The 20,245-nt window shown below is 36.8% G+C and overlaps 1 protein-coding gene across 2 annotated transcripts; it reads left to right on the forward strand.

Annotated features, from left to right (window-relative positions):
- The first annotated feature begins 1,376 nt into the window (after positions 1 to 1,376).
- On the forward strand, positions 1,377 to 17,612 carry EIF5A2 (eukaryotic translation initiation factor 5A2). Of its 2 annotated transcripts, none has more exons than XM_030863717.2 (5): positions 1,377 to 1,517; positions 2,201 to 2,400; positions 2,943 to 3,047; positions 13,260 to 13,391; positions 13,983 to 17,612. In XM_030863717.2, exons 2-5 carry the CDS (start codon positions 2,236 to 2,238, stop codon positions 14,040 to 14,042), a joined length of 462 nt encoding a protein of 153 aa, XP_030719577.1. In that variant the 5' UTR covers positions 1,377 to 1,517; positions 2,201 to 2,235; the 3' UTR covers positions 14,043 to 17,612. The 2 variants fall into 2 exon arrangements, with proteins under 2 accessions (XP_030719577.1, XP_060154406.1); XM_060298423.2 differs by having other exon boundaries at positions 1,378 to 1,517; positions 2,230 to 2,400.
- The last annotated feature ends 2,633 nt before the right edge of the window (positions 17,613 to 20,245 follow it).

A 20,245-nucleotide genomic window follows, 5' to 3' on the forward strand; every position in this document is an offset into this window, starting at 1 on the left:
TACTTAGCTGCCTATGTTTTTCAAAACTCATAGAACTAAAAAGGGTAAATTCCACTTTGTATAAGTTATAACTTAGTAAATTTGAAGTTAAAAAAGGAGTAACAGTCAAAATTAAAGGAATAATGCACTACCTGCTTACATAAATACTCTTTAAATATTTGTAACTGTCCTAATAATAATAGGGAAAGGTTAGGTGGTGTAAGGAAAAGCAGAGTGGACTCATGAACCAGGGTTCTAATCTGGCTCTTTCACATATTAGGTAAAGGCTGAGCTCAGTTTAGAGAGTTCACTTACTTATTGTAAAGGTTAGATTAGACAACATGTGTGAAATACCTGTGAAAAAACTTAGAGCCACATAGGAAAGTGAGAAATGGGATTTTTCATGAGACAGCAATACAAAGTCACAGGGCCACATAAACTGGGGTAAAGGTCACCTCTCCAAGGTAGGAGAATGTGGTGGGTTGTGAAACCACTGAGAAAAGGAGAACGCATCTCTTTCTAAGAATCTCGATCCTAATCCTATTCAAGTCGCTATTGGCTCCACATTGATTCCAAAACAACCCAACTGGTCTAATGAGGTACGGACATACCTCAAACGCAAAGGAATGCCAATGCCAGGAGGAAGGAAGAGCTGCGTCTGGCAGAACATCTTTCGTCTGAACAATGCAGTAGGAGTCAGACACCCATTCGCCTCCAAAACTCCGTAACAGCCTCTGATGTGAAGAGTGAGTTAGGTCATTTCACCGCTGCTTTTTAGGTCGCGGACGTCTCAGGAGTTCCCACCCCTGGGAGCGCGGTGGATCCTGGCGGAGCGGCAGCAGCAGTGGCTGCTGGAATCTCATCATGGGTGGCTAGGGTCCCCCGCAAAACCCACAGCGGGAGCCACGTAATAAAATACTGCACTCGCGCTCTTCCTCGAGGAACAAGCATGGTTTTCAATGCCAAGTATGGCTGCAAGTTGGGCCAGAAGTTGGAACACAAAGTTCCCTCCACAGTCACGAGGCACAACCGTTGAAGGCCCATGCGTCGCCAGTTCTGGCAGCCGTCACATGACAACCGCCACGCACCTGACGTCAAGGGCCACCGAGTGCGTGGCTTGGTTCCCATTAACTTCGACTGGGACCCGAACGTAACGAACCTAAAAGTTTGAGGGAGCAAGTTTCCTTGCCGGCTAGTTTACCCTCAGCAACCGAACTCCAGAAAGTGCTCTTCACGCCGGAAGTGCACTAATCCGCAGCACGTGGGGTTGCCAGGGCGCTCTTCACGTGACTGGGAGGGGCCTCGGGAACGTTGTAGCCAATGGTAGCGCGAGAGGGCGGTGCCTATGACGCGCCGGGACCTATCCCGGAAGTAGGGCTGATGTGGGGGCGGGAAAGGGCGGGGAGGCCGGGGTGTGGGAAGTGTGGCGGCCCCGCCCAGTGTCTTGGAACTGCCGAGGTCGCCACCGCTGCCGCCGCCGCAGCTGTGGGAGACTGGCGCGGTTACGCAGGCGAAAGGCGCTCTTTCCCTGCTGAAAGGTGAAGACTCTGGGAAAAGGTGGTGGGGCTGAGACCGGAGCGAGGCAGGGCCGGGGAAGGCGGCCGGAGCCGAGCCCCGACCGTGGAGAGGAGGAAGGATGGAAGGGGGACCGAGGCGAGCGCGGGACCCGCCAAGGCTCAGGCCCGTGAGGCGCCGGGCCGGGCCGGGGATGCCGGCAGGACAGGGGGCGTCTGAGAGGTCGAAGTGACGGCGCTGCGGGCTGGGGGGAGAAGTGCTCTCCCGCTGCCCGAGGGCCAGGTGCTGCTGGCCAGGTCCTGTTATCTCCATCCTTCGTGGGGACATGAGGCCTGGGCTGGGCCCCCCGCAGTGAGGATCCGGGCGGCGGCGGAGGGCCGGGAGGCGCGGCGCGGTGCGGGAAAGTCACCGGCTCCTCCTGCAGTGGGACGGTGGGGCCGGGATTTGCTGCCCCCAGCGCGGGTGAGCGCCCTGGGCGGGTATTCCCCCCGCCTCAACGAGCTCTTCTGCGACTTCCCTCCCACCTCCCCACCGAAGGATGGAAAAGTTTGTAAGGCCGGAGTTAGAAAGTCCCCACTATTCTGGGTGGGTGTTCTATAAATGCAAAAATAATAGATCCATGATGCGTGGCTCGTAACCTCTCCGAAACGAGGCGTTTCCCTGCCTGCATGCCAGTTGTTAAAAAGCAAACAAACTTTTTGCATAGTACCCTCAGAAAAGCAACCATCTCCCCAGCCCACCATGGCGGACGAAATTGATTTCACTACTGGAGATGCTGGGGCTTCCAGCACTTACCCTATGCAGTGTTCGGCCCTGCGCAAAAACGGCTTCGTGGTGCTCAAAGGACGACCATGCAAAATAGTGGAGATGTCAACTTCCAAAACTGGAAAGCACGGTCATGCGAAGGTAAATGCCCTTCCAGGTCTTTCTTGGTGTTGGGATTTTGATCATTTGTATTCCATTACAGAACATGAGGTTTCTGTAGTTATAAGTGTATAATGACACTTTTTTTTTTCTTCCCACAATTACTGGGTGATCAGCTATTTGAATACTGAAAGGTAACATTTCCTTCTTGGGCCCTTATAATGTTTCATTAACTGGGAACCGAAACTTTCCTGAATCATAGTGACTTAGACAATCTATTCAGTTTACAAATGAGAAAACCTGTTCTAACATTCTAACGAACCTAAATTCATTGTTCTTAATCACTCTTATGGTTGAATTACTAGACTATATGATATTGGGTCTTGATATGTCATGATACTGTTTAGTTGTTCACTGCTTCTCAGTTGTATGACCACTACATTTTTTTTTAAGAAAGTAAAATTAGATGACCTTGGAAGGAGAAAGAATCTGTCATAATCAGCTTTAGTATTATGCGTCTGTGTATGTAATGAGTGATATCTTGGCAAAGATTGAACAGTTTCCTGTTCTCCCGTCTCTGTTAGGTTCACCTTGTTGGAATTGATATTTTCACGGGCAAAAAATATGAAGATATTTGCCCTTCTACTCACAACATGGATGTTCCAAATATTAAGAGAAATGATTATCAAGTAAGTACTAATTTCCTTTAGAATGCTGCTTGTTTCCTGAAGGTGAAAATACTTTCTACTGTCCATTGTAATTTAATAAAACCCACAAGTAGTTTTGTAGGTTTTTCTAACCAATTGTTAAGTACCACTTATTTTAGAAATTGGAGAAATAGTGCTATTTAACACTTGGTACCTTATCTAGGATGACTGCTAGTTTGCCACTTTTTAACATTCTTGCATTTTAAAAAATTTGAACACTTATTATTTCTCAAATCAAGTGACTCCATATTGTGAGTCCAATGTTTAGTAAAATTACTATTTTCCATGTTGTAAATTATTTCTCTTTGTTATAAATACTTTCCAGGTATTTCTTTTCCCTTACCAGACCTAAGACTCAAGAAATTGTTGGAATTCATGTTCCACCAACCAAATTTGTGTGTATTAGTGAATGTGTGTCAGAATTTGGTATTCTTAAATAGGGAAATAAGTTGAAAGCCATAAATACAAAGGATAAAGTGTATGGTCACTGAATATGGTGAAGAAAATACAAAAACTTCGTAATTATTTTATTTGTATTCAGTGACCATGCTGTGACCTTTTGTTAAATTATAGGTATAAACTGCAAGTTTTAGTTCCAATTATGCATTTGGATAAGTCATGTTTAATGATAGCGTTTTCTTGTTTGGAGTATTGATGGTAACCAAACCACTGACCTCATAGAATGTGGGAGCTCAGATTAATCATAACTAAAGTCTTTCTTGAAAGTCTGCAATTTCTTTATCAAGCATATTATATATAGAACTCTTTTCATTTTACATAGTGAAAAATACAAGTGTGACACTCGAATTCGTTTTACCCAATTTAAACTTGTTCCTTTCTATACCTCATATTGTGTTGTATAATTTTTAAAGAATGTCACCATTAACTGCAATTATCCAATGATTTCCTTTTACTTTTTGTCCATATGTAAACATATTTTTGCACAGTTTTAATCTAATAAGCAGTTTTATGTTTTCATTTTCCCACTTACAAATGTTTTCTAGGTTGCTTTGAAGTCTTCATAGAAATTTGAATTGTCTTAGTATAATAATAGCAAGATTTTTTTTAAGTCAGGCAGATCTGAGTTTTGATCTAGTTCTGCCACTTTCAAGCTGGGTGATGTTGGACAAATTACGCAACCTCTCTGAGCCTCAGTCTTCTCATCTACAAAGGAGGGATAATATGAAGATTAATGAGAAAATGTACTCCATAATTCCCTCAAAGTAGTTTTTTTTTTCTGCTTCCCCTTTTCCTGTATAAAAACTTCACTTAATCATTCCATTATTCTTGGAGCACCTAATTTAGACATGGCATATAGTGGATGCTCAATAAACATTTGTTAAATGCATACATGATTACTCAATGAGGTAAAGATAGTACAGCCAACTAAAGCTAAGCATAGAATTTTCTTTTGCCAAAAATAGATTTGTTTTCATCCTTAACGTGTGAATGCTTTGAATATTCAATATTCATTCAATATACAAAGCTTTTACCCTTGAGTGTTTCAGAAAGATGGTATAAGTAGTTCAGATGACTACTACAGTGATCAAATTAGCCAGTCATTGATTGGAGCTCAAGATTTAACATAAAGGAAAATTTTGGTTTGGGTTTTATTTTGAGATAAAGCAGGACCTGGACTAGGATGAGGGGTATGAGATGAGTGAGGCCCTTGCCTCAAGCACAAAATTTTAAATAAAGACAGTACCAGAAACAATGCCAAGCCACACAGGGGCCTGATCCTGTCTGATATTTTGTTCATTATAGAATTTATGCATTAATTCTAATTTTAAAAAATATTACATTAACCTGATCACTGAGGGGTGTGTGTGTGTGTGCGCGCGTGCCACCTTAAATTTTGCACCCAAGACAAGTGCCTCACTTGCCTCGCCGTAGTCCCAGCCTTTGGTATGTAGTCTGTGTTCCAGAGCGGATCAGAGAATGACTCGAGCCTAACAGTCTGGGTCCAGATCCTTGCTTTGGCACTTACTAACTGCATGACCTTGGTTGGCAAGTTATTTAATCTCTCACCTGCCTTTCTTTATAAAATAAGGATAAGAATAATAAACTCCTCATGGAATCACTGTGAGGTTTAATTAGTTAATTCTTAGAATAGTGCCTTGCAGAGTGAGCACTCAGTGATCACATCCCTTTATTATCAAGTCACCATAGAATACTTATTTCTGTTCATTAAAAAAAATTAGTTCCATGAGCCTTTCCAGTTATATTTATTGTCCTATGGTGGTCTTCACTCACCTTTCCAGGTACCTTGATTAAATTTCTACTTATTATTTAGCTACATGTGGTCCTTTGTATTTGCTGAATTCAGTATTTCAAGTGCCAGTTTGACAGTCAGCTAAAGTGAAATATATATATCTGTTCATTATAATAATTAAAAAGTAAGTCTTTGTTTAGGAAAAGAAATGTATCAATATTTACAATTTTAATTTTACATATTTTAACATAAGTTCAGAATGAAAGGAAAATTGTCTCCTGAATTCCATTCCAAGATGTAGCTTGGATTGGAATTGCTAATTTCCATCAGTTCTCCCAAAAGTAGTTATGGTTATCTGGGGCTCACTGATGGTGTAAAATACAAATACACCCAGACACCTTTGGGAATCCCCAGACTCTTAAACATAGAAACACTTGTTCAAACTCTGGTACGCACTTGAGTCATATTTCTTTAGAAAGTTCTGTGTTCCTGTGCACTACACCACAAGTGGAATGCCTTTTCTGCATTTACTAAAGTTTAACCTGTCATTTAAAGACCACTTTTCAGAAGGAAAACTAATCACTACAGGACATGTTGAAGTGTATATTGTGCATCTTTGGATTATTGATGAATTGCCAAAACTGTGAATATTAAATCCTAGTATATTCTTCAAATAAGTGGTATGTCTTTTGGATATGGAGTTGAATTTTGTTGTTGCAACTAAAATAGAACAACAAAGAAAATAATGATGCTATGAATTCCTTGTGCCTAAAGTCTTTTTATAATTTATACCTGTTCTGTGGAATCTTTGTGTTCCCTGGTAAAAGCAGTCTTTCTTTGGAGTAGAAAACCTGTAAACCAGCAGATCCCAGTACTGCAGGGACAAGAAACAGATATTTTGCTACAGTATCATTAAAGATAATAGTGAGAAGAGTCTCCTACCTTTGGTTCCTAGACCTGTGTATTCTACCTTTGGGAGAAATAGTACCATATATTGGAATATATTTAACCTGTAAAATAGCACCCAGGCCCAGAGTGTGTCATTCAGCAGGAGGCAAAGATGAGTCTTCAATAGGCAAATGCACACAGGCAAACTGTCTTAGAATGATGGAGGACATGGACCACCAGTGAATTCTCTGAGCATTGTCCTGTTGTCTTTTTATTTTGCCTGTTAAATGAATTTTTTAGCCAGAAATGATACTATGTGAGGTACTGACAGTAATGTGACAGTTTACAAATCCACACATGAGATTTTAGCAGAAGCACTGCAGGCAGCAAAGGCAAGTTTATATGTGGAGTAAGGATCTATTACAGTGAGCACAAACTGCTGCCTCTTCCATGATGGAGGGAGTACAATGTTACCAGGTAGCTGGCTCTTCCCCCGGGGAAATGGTGCCATATCAGGGACTCTGTATTGGTCTCTGCTATGAGGTACCAGCAGTGGCTGTAGGCAGATCAGCCTTGGTGAGAGAAAACCGGTGTCATTGAGCCCATGCCACTGTGGCCAATTGTTCGTGAGCCAATTGAACAAGGACTGGGAAGACTACAAAAAGAAGCTGAATGACATTCACAGGTAGAATCATCTTGTCACCTAATTGTCTGCCTCCTCGGTAGCATGTCCCCTTGGTAAGCATTTATATGGACACATTCTCTAACTATTTGGAGAGGACCCTCCGCGTACCGCTTTCCCAGACCTTATTGTCAGCAATTTTCCCATCTTTTTCTTTCAGTTTTGTTGACCTTCCATCCATACTCTTAGCCCTTGCCCATAATCAGTGTAAATCCAAACCTTTGGTTCTCTCTTCTTTCAAGTCCAGTACATGAAGTTCTCATCCCCACTGTCTTTCAGGGCCACCTCTGAATAATTTCATCAGACTACGCATAACCATCTAGAAACCATTCTGAATTTTGTTTTTCAGTCAGGTGGTAATAGGGAACTCCCCACAAAGTCATCGGTACAAGTTGAGGGAGAAATTGTGGATGTTGCAGAAGAAGGTGCTTCCAAGTCTCATACAACTTGTTGGTGCTTTCAGGAGCTGCTCAAGTTGATCTCACATATGCAGCTTCTACTTAATGATGGAGTGCTGCTGTGCATACCCAACTTTATGGCTTGGTGTGTCAGATAACACTCTAGTTGATGATAGTGTGATTTCCTTGTGTTGTCTGATAACAATGATCAAACATTCAGTTCCCCCCAGGGACCAGCAGCTCTAAAGAAGTTTGAGAGTGCTGCGGGAAGAAGAAAAGGAAGAAGGAGAAAGGAGGAGGTCTTACCTAAAAGTCTGACTGTTTTGAAATAGACTGAGAAATAAAATTAAATTCAGAAATTAGGGCTAAGCCACCTGTAATGATGCTATTCCTTCTCCAGCCTCTTCTGTTGTATACCAATAATACAAATACAAGCAAAAAAGTTCCCCCATAATTCTCCTTTTTCATGTTCTTTCTTACCAGACCACATCATGGATAGAATCTGCAGTCACTTATTCTCCCCATATCCTTCCTTTCAGTTCATGCTTTGCTTCCTCAGCTCCCTGTACCCCCCACTATTTAGTGGTTACAGTGCTCTTTCTAGAATTCTGATATACCATAGCATTTTTCTTTTTTACTTTTTATTGTGAACAATTTCAAAATCTGTGAACCTCACGTACCTATCATCCACCTTCCACAATTATCAGTACATAACCAATCTTGTTTCATCTGTACCCCACCATCTATTTTTATTTGCTGTACCCTCTACCTCTTGGTTATTTTGATGCTAATCCCAGATATTATATCATTTATCATTTCATCTGCAAATATTTTGCTACACATTTTTAAAAGGTATGGGCTGTAAAAAACAGCATACTGTAGCACCCCCAAAATTAGTAATTCCTTAATATCTTCAAATATCCAATCAATATCTACATTTTCCTAATTGTCTTTGTTTTTTTGTTTGCGTTTTGCTTTTTCAGATGTGATAGTTACTGTTTTTGTTTTACAGTTTTTCTAAATCAGGACCTAAATAAAAGTCCACGCATTGAAATTGGTTGAGGTAACTCTTAAATCTACTTTATAGGTTCTCCTCTCTCAGACATGCATTTGAGCCTCTCTTCCCTCTCTTTCCTCCCTTCTTTCTCCCTCTCTCTCTCTCTCTTCCCCTCCATTTTTGATGAAGAAACTAGATAAGTTGTTCTGTAGACTTTCACGCAGTCTGTATTTTGCTAATTGCATTTCCTTTGTCCCACGTATTTCCTGAAAATTGATAATTAGATGTACAGACTTGATCAGATCCAGTTTAGATTTTTATTTTCTTCTTCTTTTCTTTAACAAAAATTACTCCATAGGTGATATTCTGTGCAACCATCAAGTAAATGAGTCTGATGGTGTCTTTTTTTTTTTTTAATTTTTTTAAATTTATTTTTGGCTGCATTGAGTCTTCGTTGCTGTGTGTGGGCTTTCTCTAGTTGTGGTGAGCGGAGGCTACTCTGCGTTGCTGTGCGCAGGCTTCTCGTTGTGGCTGCTCTTGTTGCAGAGCACAGGCTCTAGGCGCACGGGCATCAGTAGTTGTGGCACGTGGGCTCAGTAGTTGTGGCTTGTGGGCTCTAAAGCGCAGGCTCAGTAGTTGTGGCACAAGGGCTTAGTTGCTCTGCAGCATGTGAGACCTTCCTGGACCAGGGCTCAAACCCATGTCCCCTGCACTGGCAGGCAGATTCTTAACCACTGCACCATGAGGGAAGCCCCTGATGGGTTTTTTTTTTTGTGATGTTATTAGATATATAATTGCCTTAATCCATTAATTTATTAAAGGAGACAAAGTAATCATCTGTTACTTTTTTTTTCTTTAAAAGCCAGAACACTTCTATAAGAGAAGGTTTCCTTCAGCTTTTTTGTTTCCCCTGTGGTACAGTGTATAATAGGAAAGCCAATATAAATACTTGATTCTTTCCCTTTAAGTACCAGTTTTCAAAATTAGTTGGTTTCCTGGTATCTACTGAAGATGACCAGTGAAATTTTTTTTTCACTATGAACTCAAGCATTTAAACACATTTATGTTTCAATCCATTGTAGTTATTATCATTATTGATTATCAAATTGTTCTTTCTTTATTCCAGACCTTATTCTGGTTAGCTCCTGAATCCCTTTGATATGGACCTAGTGGTCTTTAATAGCACCATGCTTTCTGATCTTGTATACTTCCTACTGTGGACCTGGAATTATCCATTTGCCTAGGAGCCCTATGGAGAGAAATAGCACCATACATTGGATTCTTTTAGTAGGAAATGACAGATACCACATTCTGGTACTACTATTTTGGGTGTATGGTATAATTTCAAATGTCATTCAGCAGCTTGCTACACCACTGCATGCCTGAATCCTCTATTACAAGTTTTCTGACTCTGCCCTCTCCTGTCTCCTTGCTTTCTATTAGCAAAATGATTACTCTCTCTACCAAAAAAAAATTGTTCATAAACATCTCAAAGTTATCAAATAAGTAGATTGCTTACAGGTGAAGAATCAGAAGGAAATATTTAGAATTGACTTATAACTGTTTTCTTACCATCCTCTCCTTCCAGCTCTACAGCGTCAGAGAGGGCTTTGAGGGAAGATTGAAAAAGTTGCACAAAAATATGCTTGAAACAAAAAAATGACACCGTTAGCTTTTTTTTTCAAGATTGAAAATTACAAAAGGGGAAGTGATACCTTGAGAGAGGAAAAATCTTGCAGATACTACCTTAGCCAGGTGATCAAAGTTAATATCACCAGTAATAGGACATAGTGACATAATTTGTCTCTTGATGTGATACTCTGAGGACACATCATATATGTAGTAATCCTTCCAAAAATGTGCTAGCTGACTCATTAGAAAACAAACTCAAACTGAGCAACATTCTATAATACAGTAAACCTGTACTCGTCAAAAATGTCAATGTCATGCAACACAAAGGGTCAGGAACTGTTCCAAATTAAGAGACTAAACTGACATGACAGCCAAATAAATACAAGGCATGATCCTGGAGTTGAAAGGGAAAAATTGTTATCGAAGACAATATTGGGACAATTGGCAAATTTGAATATGGACTATATATTGAATAATATGTTAGCAATATTGAATTTCCTGATTTTGAAAAATAAACTGTGGCTATGTAAGAATATGTCCTTGTTCTTGGGAAAAACACACTGAAGTATTATTGCTGAAGAGTCATGATGTTTGAAACTTACTCTCAAATGGTTCAGCAAAAATAAGAAAAGAATAAGAATGTGTATGGTATGCATTTTATATATTCCATATATACAGAGAGGGAAAAACAGCACATGTGGTTAAATGTTAACAAAGAGTAAATCTAGGTAAAAGATAAAGGATTTTATTGCATTATTTTTGCAACTTTTCTCAATATCTGAAAAATTTTAAATTTATTTAAGATCAAATAATTCATTTTTATTATTTAATTTTACTTTTCTGTAGCTTAGCTTATTTTTGAAATTTTAAATTTTATTTCTTATAGCAATTTATTTTAATATTTAATATTTATAAATATATATTTTAGATGTTTTATAATATGTCTGTATCTTTTTGTATTTGAAATGCTTTATATTTCATCCCATGGCTTATTTTATTAATTCCCTTTAAAAAATAAAATACCATATAAATACCAAAATATCAGTATTATTATTTGGTTTATGTGGTTCAGTCACTAGTGGAGTGGGAACCTTTAACTCTTGAAATTGACAAGTTCTACTTCAGGGAATTGTTAAAAGAGCTGAAATAAAAAAAGATGAGCCTGTGGTTAATTGTTTAAAAATTACACTTCTGTCTCAACTCAACCTCCTTGCTTCCCGCTTTTCTGCCAACTACCTCACAAATGTTTGAGTGACCAAAAGATTAATTAAAAGTGTTTGTGGTGGCTCAGTAGGATGGTTTTTTGTTTTTGAGATTGTAGACATGTGTAAAAACTGAAATCTCCGGTGGTAGGTGGGGTTTCTGTGGAAAGCCATTGCCAGAGTTGGTAGTGCCATAGAGGAGAGCTTTGAAACTCTACCTCTGTGGTATGCCTGTGTTATGTCATAGGGGCTAAAGGGGACCAGGGACCATGTCTTTAACTCTTTTTGTGTATGTCAATGGTAGCATCTGGTATGCTGGGTGATTGCCTTTTATAAAACCTGTTAGACAAATGGGACCTAATGAAACTTAAAAGCTTCTGCACAGCAAAGGAAACCATAAACAAGACAAAAAAACAACTCCCAGAAAAAAAAAAAAAAAGACCACTCCCAGAATGGGAGAAAATAATTGCAAACGAATCAACAGACAAAGGATTAATCTCCAAAATATACAAACAGCTCATGCAGCTCAATATCACAGAAACAAACAATGCAATCAAAAAATGGGCAGAAGACCTAAATAGACATTTCTCCAAAGAAGACATACAGATGGCCAAGAGGCACATGAAAAGATGCTCAACATCGCTAATTATTAGAGAAAAGCAAATCAAAACTACAGTGAGGTATCACCTCACACTGGTCAAAATGGCCATCATCACAAAATCTACAAACAATAAATGCCAGAGAGGGTGTGGAGAAAGGGGAACCCTCTTGCACTGTTGGTGGGAGTGTAAATTGATACAGCCACTATGGAGAACAGTATGGAGGTTCCTTAAAAAACTAAAAATAGAACTACCATATGACCCAGCAATCCCACTACTGGGCATATACCCAGAGAAAACTATAACTCAAAAAGACACATGCACCCCAATGTTCATTGCAGCCCTATTTACAATAGCCAGGTCATGGAAGCAACCTAAAGGCCCATTGACAGACGAATGGATGAAGAAGATGTGGTACATATATACAATGGAATATTACTCAGCCACAGAAAGGAACGAAATTGGGTCATTTGTAGAGATGCGGATGGACCTAGAGACTGTCATACAGAGTGAAATAAGTCAGAAAGAGAAAACTAAATATCATATATTAACGCATATACGTGGAATCTAGAAAAATGGTACAGATGAACCTGTTTGCAAGACAGAAATAGAGACACAGATGTAGAGAACAAATGTACGGACACCAAGTGGGGAACGGGCAGGTGGGATGAGTTGGGAGATTGGGATTGACATACATACACTAACTAATATGTATAAAATAGGTAACTACTGAGAACCTGCTGTATAGCACAGGGAACTCCACTTCGTTGTGTAGTAGAAACTAACACAACATTGTAAAGCAATAATACCCCAATTTTAAAAAAAAACCTTAAAATTCTAGGCACACTGATGGTGTACATGCTTTTAGAATAAATTAATGTGGCCTGGCTGTTTCCTCATACCTGTAATGAAAGAAATTCAATGATATCAATACTGTGCTTTTTTGCAGGTTAGGTTGATGACTGGTTTTGTTTCATTAATGTCATCAGCAAGCTAATGTTTTTCTTTTTTAAAAAATCTAGTGTTGTTAGCAGTGAGCTGGAGACCAAAAATTTTCCACTTCAGTTTGTTCATAATCAAATTATAAAACACATTGTTTGTAATCACGAAAAACTGAAAATAACTTTTATGCCCACTAATACAAAAAATGGTTAAATCAGTTACAGTATAACTTTGCAGTTGTGAAGTGATTAGAGAGACTAAGTTAGGTCTATATTTTCCAAAACGGAAAGATTTCTAAGATATATTAAGTGAAAACAACTTGCTGAAAAATACTTGTAATATCTCATTTATTTTTTAAAGCAACTATATATTGTGTACATAACTTCAGGATACTCTATAAAAAAGCCTAAACTGTTTAATAACCTAGAGATTTGCGGGAGGGGAGAGTGCAGGAAGGAATGAACTTATATTTTTTGTCTGTACCTATTTTATTCTTTTGTATGTGTAGCATTCTTAAGCACCAAAATGTATTAATGTATTACTGTGTACTGATAAAAATTAATATAATTGGCAATTTATGTAAAAATTACAAAGGAGTGGGTGTAATCTAATCAGTGCAAATGATATAATTTCTTTCAATAGCTGATATGCATTCAGGATGGTTACCTTTCCCTGCTGACAGAAACTGGTGAAGTTCGTGAGGATCTTAAGCTGCCAGAAGGTGAACTAGGCAAAGAAATAGAAGGAAAATATAATGCAGGTGAAGATGTACAGGTAAAGACTTATGGAGAGATTGTTTTTTTAAATCATTTTATAAAAACTTTGACCTAAACTAGTTAGCATAAAATACTATATGTGAAATACAGCTTTTAAATACTGCTGAAATGTTGAAAATGATCTCTAGAACTAGGCAGTTTTCCCATGATACCTTTTACCATGGCCATTACCAAAGAAAGTATCAAAGTTCATTTTTTACTACATAGACACTGTCAATCCCAAATTTGTTTTGAAGATCAGCCTGAACTATTCTTAAGGATGAGAAAGGATGTTATGGGAATACTAAAGAGTGAAGGTGGCTTACTTTATCTTGTTGTAACTCTCAGAAGTATAACGTCTAATAAGTATTGAAACATTTATAGTTCTTATTCTCCTGTTCCCTGAAAGTTTTCTTAAAAACCACAATTTGAGAAATTTAGCTTTAGAAAACTGTAAAAAAAAAAGGTAGATTATTTGATCTTGGAATACCTCTTTACAAAATCAGTATGTATAAAATATCCACAAATATCCAGTGTATGATGAATTAACTATATCTTATATATGTATTGCCTTTTGAATACATTTTTGCCTGCATTTTTTTCCTTCTAGGTGTCTGTCATGTGTGCAATGAGTGAAGAATGTGCTGTAGCCATAAAGCCCTGCAAATAAACGGGAACATCAGGCATGAGCAAAATGTTTAGGTCTGGATCAACTGCAGATCTAAAGTTTGGTTCTAAGTTGTCACCAAAGCTATGGCGTTCATAAGCAACCTCATTTCTTTTTTAATTGTTTTGAAATTGTGCTGAGTTAGTTTTGCAGGCAATTCGTAATTTAAAAAAATGATCAAGATGTATAATTCTTTTTTTTAAATTTTGTAGGTGTCTTTCCTATAACTTTCCTGTGGTTTTCAGTATGTAAGTCTAAGAAACAGACAAGATAGCTTCAGCAGATGTGATTTGTCTGAGCAAATCGTTCCTAAATTTTAGTTAAATGATAAATAAACCAGGGTTTTAAATCAAACAATGTAGCATCTAGTGGTATTGAAGCACCACATTTAAGTTGAATTGCTCTGCATTAATTTCGAACTTAATATCATAGAATAAGTAGATTATGGATTGGAATTGTCAGTTTCAGCATGGGTGTGGCAAGTACAGATCCTTAAACAAAAATCATGTTATCAAAGAGTGCCAGTTATCTTAGTAACCATGTGCAGCCCACCTGTATTACCTCAGTCATTCTGTTCTTTGCCAAATTGCTGGTAGACTTAATATAACCTATATTATGGGGATTTTAGTACTTTCTTGTGGTTGACAGAGGCATTAAACTGTTTTGTGATAGTTAGCAAGTCATATTGTAAGGAAGACACAAAGGACAGTGGCAAAGGATGTTGGTTAAAACTATAGGTTTTTATTTGTGGCCTTTGTATTCAACATAAAAATAGGAAGTTTCCATTTGTGTTTTTGCCTTTAACTCTTGTTTTCTCTCTTTATTAAAGGGAGTGACCTGCTTTACAGGATACTATGTAGCACTTTTTATCAATTATGTTGAATAAATGTTGGTATTTGTAGTAGTCACTCCTTTTCAGCCATTTTTAAGTAGACTTTTTTCACATCAAAATATTTGTTAGACAAAACTGGAAATTCTTACTTTAAATTGATTTGGAACATTTGTTAAATTTATGTATATTTTTTCTAACATGAAAGTGAATCATAGAAGAAAAGTCACTTTATGTGATAATTATTATTTAACTTAAGAAGTATATGTATTTTATCTGATTGTCATGTGACTTAATTCAGTTACTGGTGTGAAATATATCTAGGAAAGAATTCTATAAACAATTATTTTAAAAAGTATTTTAGGTGATTCTGCTACATTTCTGTTTAGTCTTTTGGATCATATATCTATATTTCCAGAATTCTAGGCATTGTCACAGGGTTTGTGAGGACCTTTGACTCAATACCAGTCATTATATTGCAGTGAAACTTAGAACAAAATCACCATTTCAGTAATAACTTCATTCTCTAAGACTCATTATGAGACCTCTCCCATCATACTTTGACTTCTAAAAGGCCTTTGTACCTATCATCTAGAGGAAAATATGTATGATGCTGTAACTGGTCTACTCAGTGACTGGAAATAGCATTAGGAACAGAAGATCCCAAAGTTTTAGTTACTTAGTTTGCACACACTTTTAAATCTTGTATTGGCCTCAGCAAACCCATTTGGAGAAGAAGCAAGATACTTTAAGGAAATGCAAGAGGAATTCTAAAGCACAAGAAATATTGAGGTTGTAGTTAATCATTTTTAGTGTAACATTTTAGTTTTTCCCATCCAAAGCACAGTTAGTAACTAGACTAAATTCTTTCCAGTATTCCATTTAAGTATCTACTACATACTGCTCTAGTTTTTTAGTACTCTGTAATATGTATCTTACTTGGGACTGGTTGGCATTGTTACCCACAGGAGCTCCAAAAAGTTATCAGTCTGTGTTACTTGCTGGTCATTCATATGACCTCAGTTAACCACACTGATGTTCTGGTTTAGTATTAATTCTGGATTGGCATGCCCTTGTTCTTCATAATTTGTCAAACTTCACATAAATATATTTTCAATTGTGAGGTAAGTGTATATAAATTATAATAATGCATCTGTACCTTCATATCTTGAATGGCAAAAGCTATTTATGCTTAAATATTTCATTTTAATTACTATAATGAGTATAAATACTCTTCTGTCATATAATTAATTATAAGTATAGATTTTAAAGATATGGGACTGTTTATTTTCACATAAGTCAGTACATGTTTCTCTAGAACAATATATTTCATTTAGAAAAGCTTTATAAATTGTATTAAAAGGAAGCAGGAAACATATTTTTTAACAGAACAGAAGTGACTTCATTCTTTTTTGACATCAGAAATGTTAAAAGTTGATTCCTAGTATTTGTTGTACTTTTTTGTAGCAAATGTGTTAAATGTCAAAGTTACCATATATAGAATGTAGACTGTCACATTGATAGATTATACAGTGATACCTTTTTGTCTGTAGGCATTTCACCAATTTATATACAATATTATAGTAACAAGTGGAATATTTCTTTCTTTCTAGAACAACATATTTTATTTCTACTGTGAAGACTTTGTTTTACCTTATTTGCTACAAAGTTGTATACCCTCTGAAATAGATCAAATTATTGCTACTTTGACTTAGCATTTGCATCATAAACATAATTATGATGTTTCTTTTATGCTCCCCTCCAAGGGCTGTCAGTCACTTGAAATTATTGCTAACCAAGCTCTTGAATACGTTTCCATTTATGGTACAAAATTCTGTACCAATGCTTTATAACAATTATCAGAACTCTCCTGCAGCCAGAGCATGAAATCTTTAATAGGAGATGCTGCAATAAAATGTTTAGGCTATAAAAATTGGGGACACAACTTTTCATTATAGCACAATTAGTGTGCATGTGCACACATAGCTTTGTATGTTTGTTCTTTTTACAACGTCATTCCAACTCTTAAAAGTACTGTAGTCTGGTAGTGCCTCAAATGTTGGTAACTGTTTTTTTTTTTTAATTTACAGCTTTTCCAGAATTTGTTTTTGTACTTTAAAGTTTCTCAATTAGATTATTTCTAGTTGAACTGTAATTTGAATGCATTGTTCTCAGGGCTCTTTGTGCTAAGTGCTGAAGTTTCATTATTTCAAAGCTAACTGCCTGAAAGTATATTACAAATTTTTCCCAAATTATAATAGAGTGATACATACAAACAAAAATCCATAATATCAACATATTTAAACCATATACTAAATATTCAAGAAAAAAATGAGAACATTAGTAACATCTATACTGGAATCTTGCCATATTTTTTTTCATTTTAGAAAAGAATTTGGTAGTCTTATCTTAGACCCTTATCCTTAATGATATATCTGAAAGCATTCCTTTGGCCCAGAACCCAGAGATAGTTTTAGAGCCAAACTTTGATGTGATTCTCAAACATATTTAGGGACAACAGAACAAAAATTCATAGTACTTTTTTGGGTACACTAAAATGTTTACATATTCTGGAATACGAACTAGGAACAAATTTATTATGAGAAAATATGGCTCTTAAGCAGAAAATGTGTGAACTATAAGCATATTTCCATAAACAGTATATTATATTGAACTGGTCAACAGTTTAAAATTTTCTGATATCATCTAAGCAGAGTACTTTATAGTTTTCAAGCCTTTTTTTTCCCCTACCATTCAGACAAGTAACAGGCAACAAAAGCTTAAGAAAAATTTATTGTGGAAAATCTTAAAATTGAGAAAATTCAATCTATTAACTTTATTAAATTTTTTTCTCTGAATTGGTATATGGCATTATTTGATTTTAGCAGGGAACATTTGGATTTAGCTTACGGAACACAGATGTTCTGTGGGAACATGACTTGAAGTTCTATATAATGTTTTTTCATTAAATAACCATCTGAACATCAAGGTAACTACCAAGTGAGGTCAAGTGCCTGAAAAGTGCTGTATACATCTAATTAGCATGTTTTCCTTTCATGAAAGATGCATCTTATAGCAATGCATATCAGGCTTTCACCTTCTAAAAACATACTTGCCAAACTTTACCATCCACCACTATCTCTGTCTCCTTAGAACAGGTCGAAACCTATTTTACAATTGAGAGAGATTGCTTTATTTATATAAAGTCCCTAAAACTGTGTCTTGATATTGGTAGACTTAAGTTTATCTTAGTTCAAGATTGCACATTTTTAAAGCTCTGGATATAAACTTTATTCAGTGATGACTATACAGCTTGTCATAAGTCATAGTTGTGACCATTCTTGAAAGGAATTCTTTATTGTGGTTAATATCTACTATAAATAAGCACTCTTGTGCTTGTTACAAAGTATAGTGCAAATTACTAGCTCTATACTGTTTTTGTCCTCCTCTCCAAAAAGAAAATAGTTGAAATGGCATTGTCTAATCCAGTGGCACTTTATTAGTAATACATTTTATTTGTCATAGGTATAAGAGAACTTATGCTTTTACCTGCAGAGACTTATATGTTTTAGCTAAAACTTTAAAACTGTAAGATATGTAGTATGGGTATTATTATAATCATGTATTTTACATTTCAAAAATGGGTAAAATTAAAATATTAAGCCTTTGTCTATATTAAAATAATTGTGAAATCCTTTAAAATATAGACGGTAAACTTAGCAATTATAATTTTTGTTACATTAAAATATATTTGTCTGTTAACATCATCAGTTATATTAAATAAAAATAAAGTTAATTTAACAGCTTACACTATTCTTGTATATATACATTCCTAGAAACATTTTCATACTAGAAATTAATTTGTATATTACTGTTAAAAGAAAATCTAACTTGTATTTTTATTTTTTTTATATTTTAGGTTCTTACTATACAGCACCCTAGCTTTACAGCTGGGAATGTTAATTTCTAGATTTTAGTTCCAGATTTAGGTACACTTCTTTTAATCTTTAAATTTTTAATAGTTTTTAAGAATACATAAAATACATGGTTCAAAATTCTATAGGTACAAGAATAAATGCATCTTCCCATCTTCGTCCTCTTTCTGTGCATTCTTCCAGAGATATACAATGCAAGAGAGTTTAGTGGTCCCTTCCCCACCCCTGATCTCCCAGGATCTGAAGTGTTCCTTCTTTACGAGAGTTGCTGTTCTCTTTCCACAGCGATGTGAATGGTGTGATGAGTCCCTGAAGCAAACTCTTCACCCTTTTCCCAATCCTCACCATATCTAATCAACACCATCTGGACAGATTCATCCTCAGCGGCTCAGCAGTTTCTTCCTTTTACACACTGTACTATTCTAGAACATCTCTGTCACTTCCTGACTTGTGGACCACACCAAGACTTCCAGTGTAGTTGTCACCTCGTATCCATGATCAGTATCACTGTTACCCATAATCTTCCATATCCAGCAAGCATAATTGGGCAGTGGGAGAAGCACCAAATTAAAGTCTTCCACCCGTCAGCCCCACTCTTTTTTGCCACTTGCAAATACCAGTAGCTTGTTTCCCAGAAGTAGGCATGAGAAGGGTAAAAGAAGAGTGAAAAGGGACTAATTGTATGTTATGTATCAGCCTGTCTGAGTTTCTTCCCACCACCCCAACCTCATATTTAAACATTCTATCCAAACAGGAGGTGTCCTATGGAATTGCCACTTTAAAAACCCTACTGCTTGTCTAAAGTGTGTGTTCCACTGGGAGCTTAAAGTATCCATTGCCACAGTACATTCAGCAGGATCAGTTACAATCACTGGATGTGTATCAGCTCAAAAGAACCCACCTACAAGGTTTTATCAATCCATTTTCCAATTTGAGAGTTATTTCTGAGTCCATTCAAAATAATTTCCCGCCACCCACGGGTACTACCCGGCATCACAATGACTTGTGTTCCAGTGTTTAGGAGGGCCCCAAAGGCTCGGCAACCACATTTGCTATCAGATTCGCAACAAAGATCCTAACTGGGAGAATGGAGGTTTATCTACCTAATAATGATAGTGTGTCTGCCTTTTTTGGTTCACAGTTTATGTGTGTGTTTCACTTAAATTATTGTCACTCTAGTTCGTTGTAATTCCTATACATTCAGTGAGGTAAATCTTGGAGAAAAAAATATATACATGGAACCTTCAGAAAAAAAAGGACATTTAGGACACAAAACAGTTTCTATAAAGTGGAAATATTAAAAATAACACCCTGATACCAGTCCTAAGTGAAATTAAAAACAAAACTAGTTGTAGGTTTTGTACCTTGTTAAATTTATTTCAAAATATTTTAAAGTAAAAAAAAACTAGAAAATAAAAAGACTCTTCTACCTGGAAATTTTA

This window comes from Globicephala melas, chromosome 4 (genome assembly GCF_963455315.2).
Source record: "Globicephala melas chromosome 4, mGloMel1.2, whole genome shotgun sequence".
NCBI lineage: Eukaryota > Metazoa > Chordata > Mammalia > Artiodactyla > Delphinidae > Globicephala > Globicephala melas.

Coding starts and splice junctions, on each gene's coding strand:
- EIF5A2 (XM_030863717.2), top strand. CDS start 2,236: ATGGCGGACGAAATTGATTTCACTACTGGAGATGCTGGGGCTTCCAGC. Junction 2,401..2,942: donor GAAAGCACGGTCATGCGAAG/GTAAATGCCCTT, acceptor CGTCTCTGTTAG/GTTCACCTTGTTGGAATTGA. Junction 3,048..13,259: donor TTAAGAGAAATGATTATCAA/GTAAGTACTAAT, acceptor TTCTTTCAATAG/CTGATATGCATTCAGGATGG.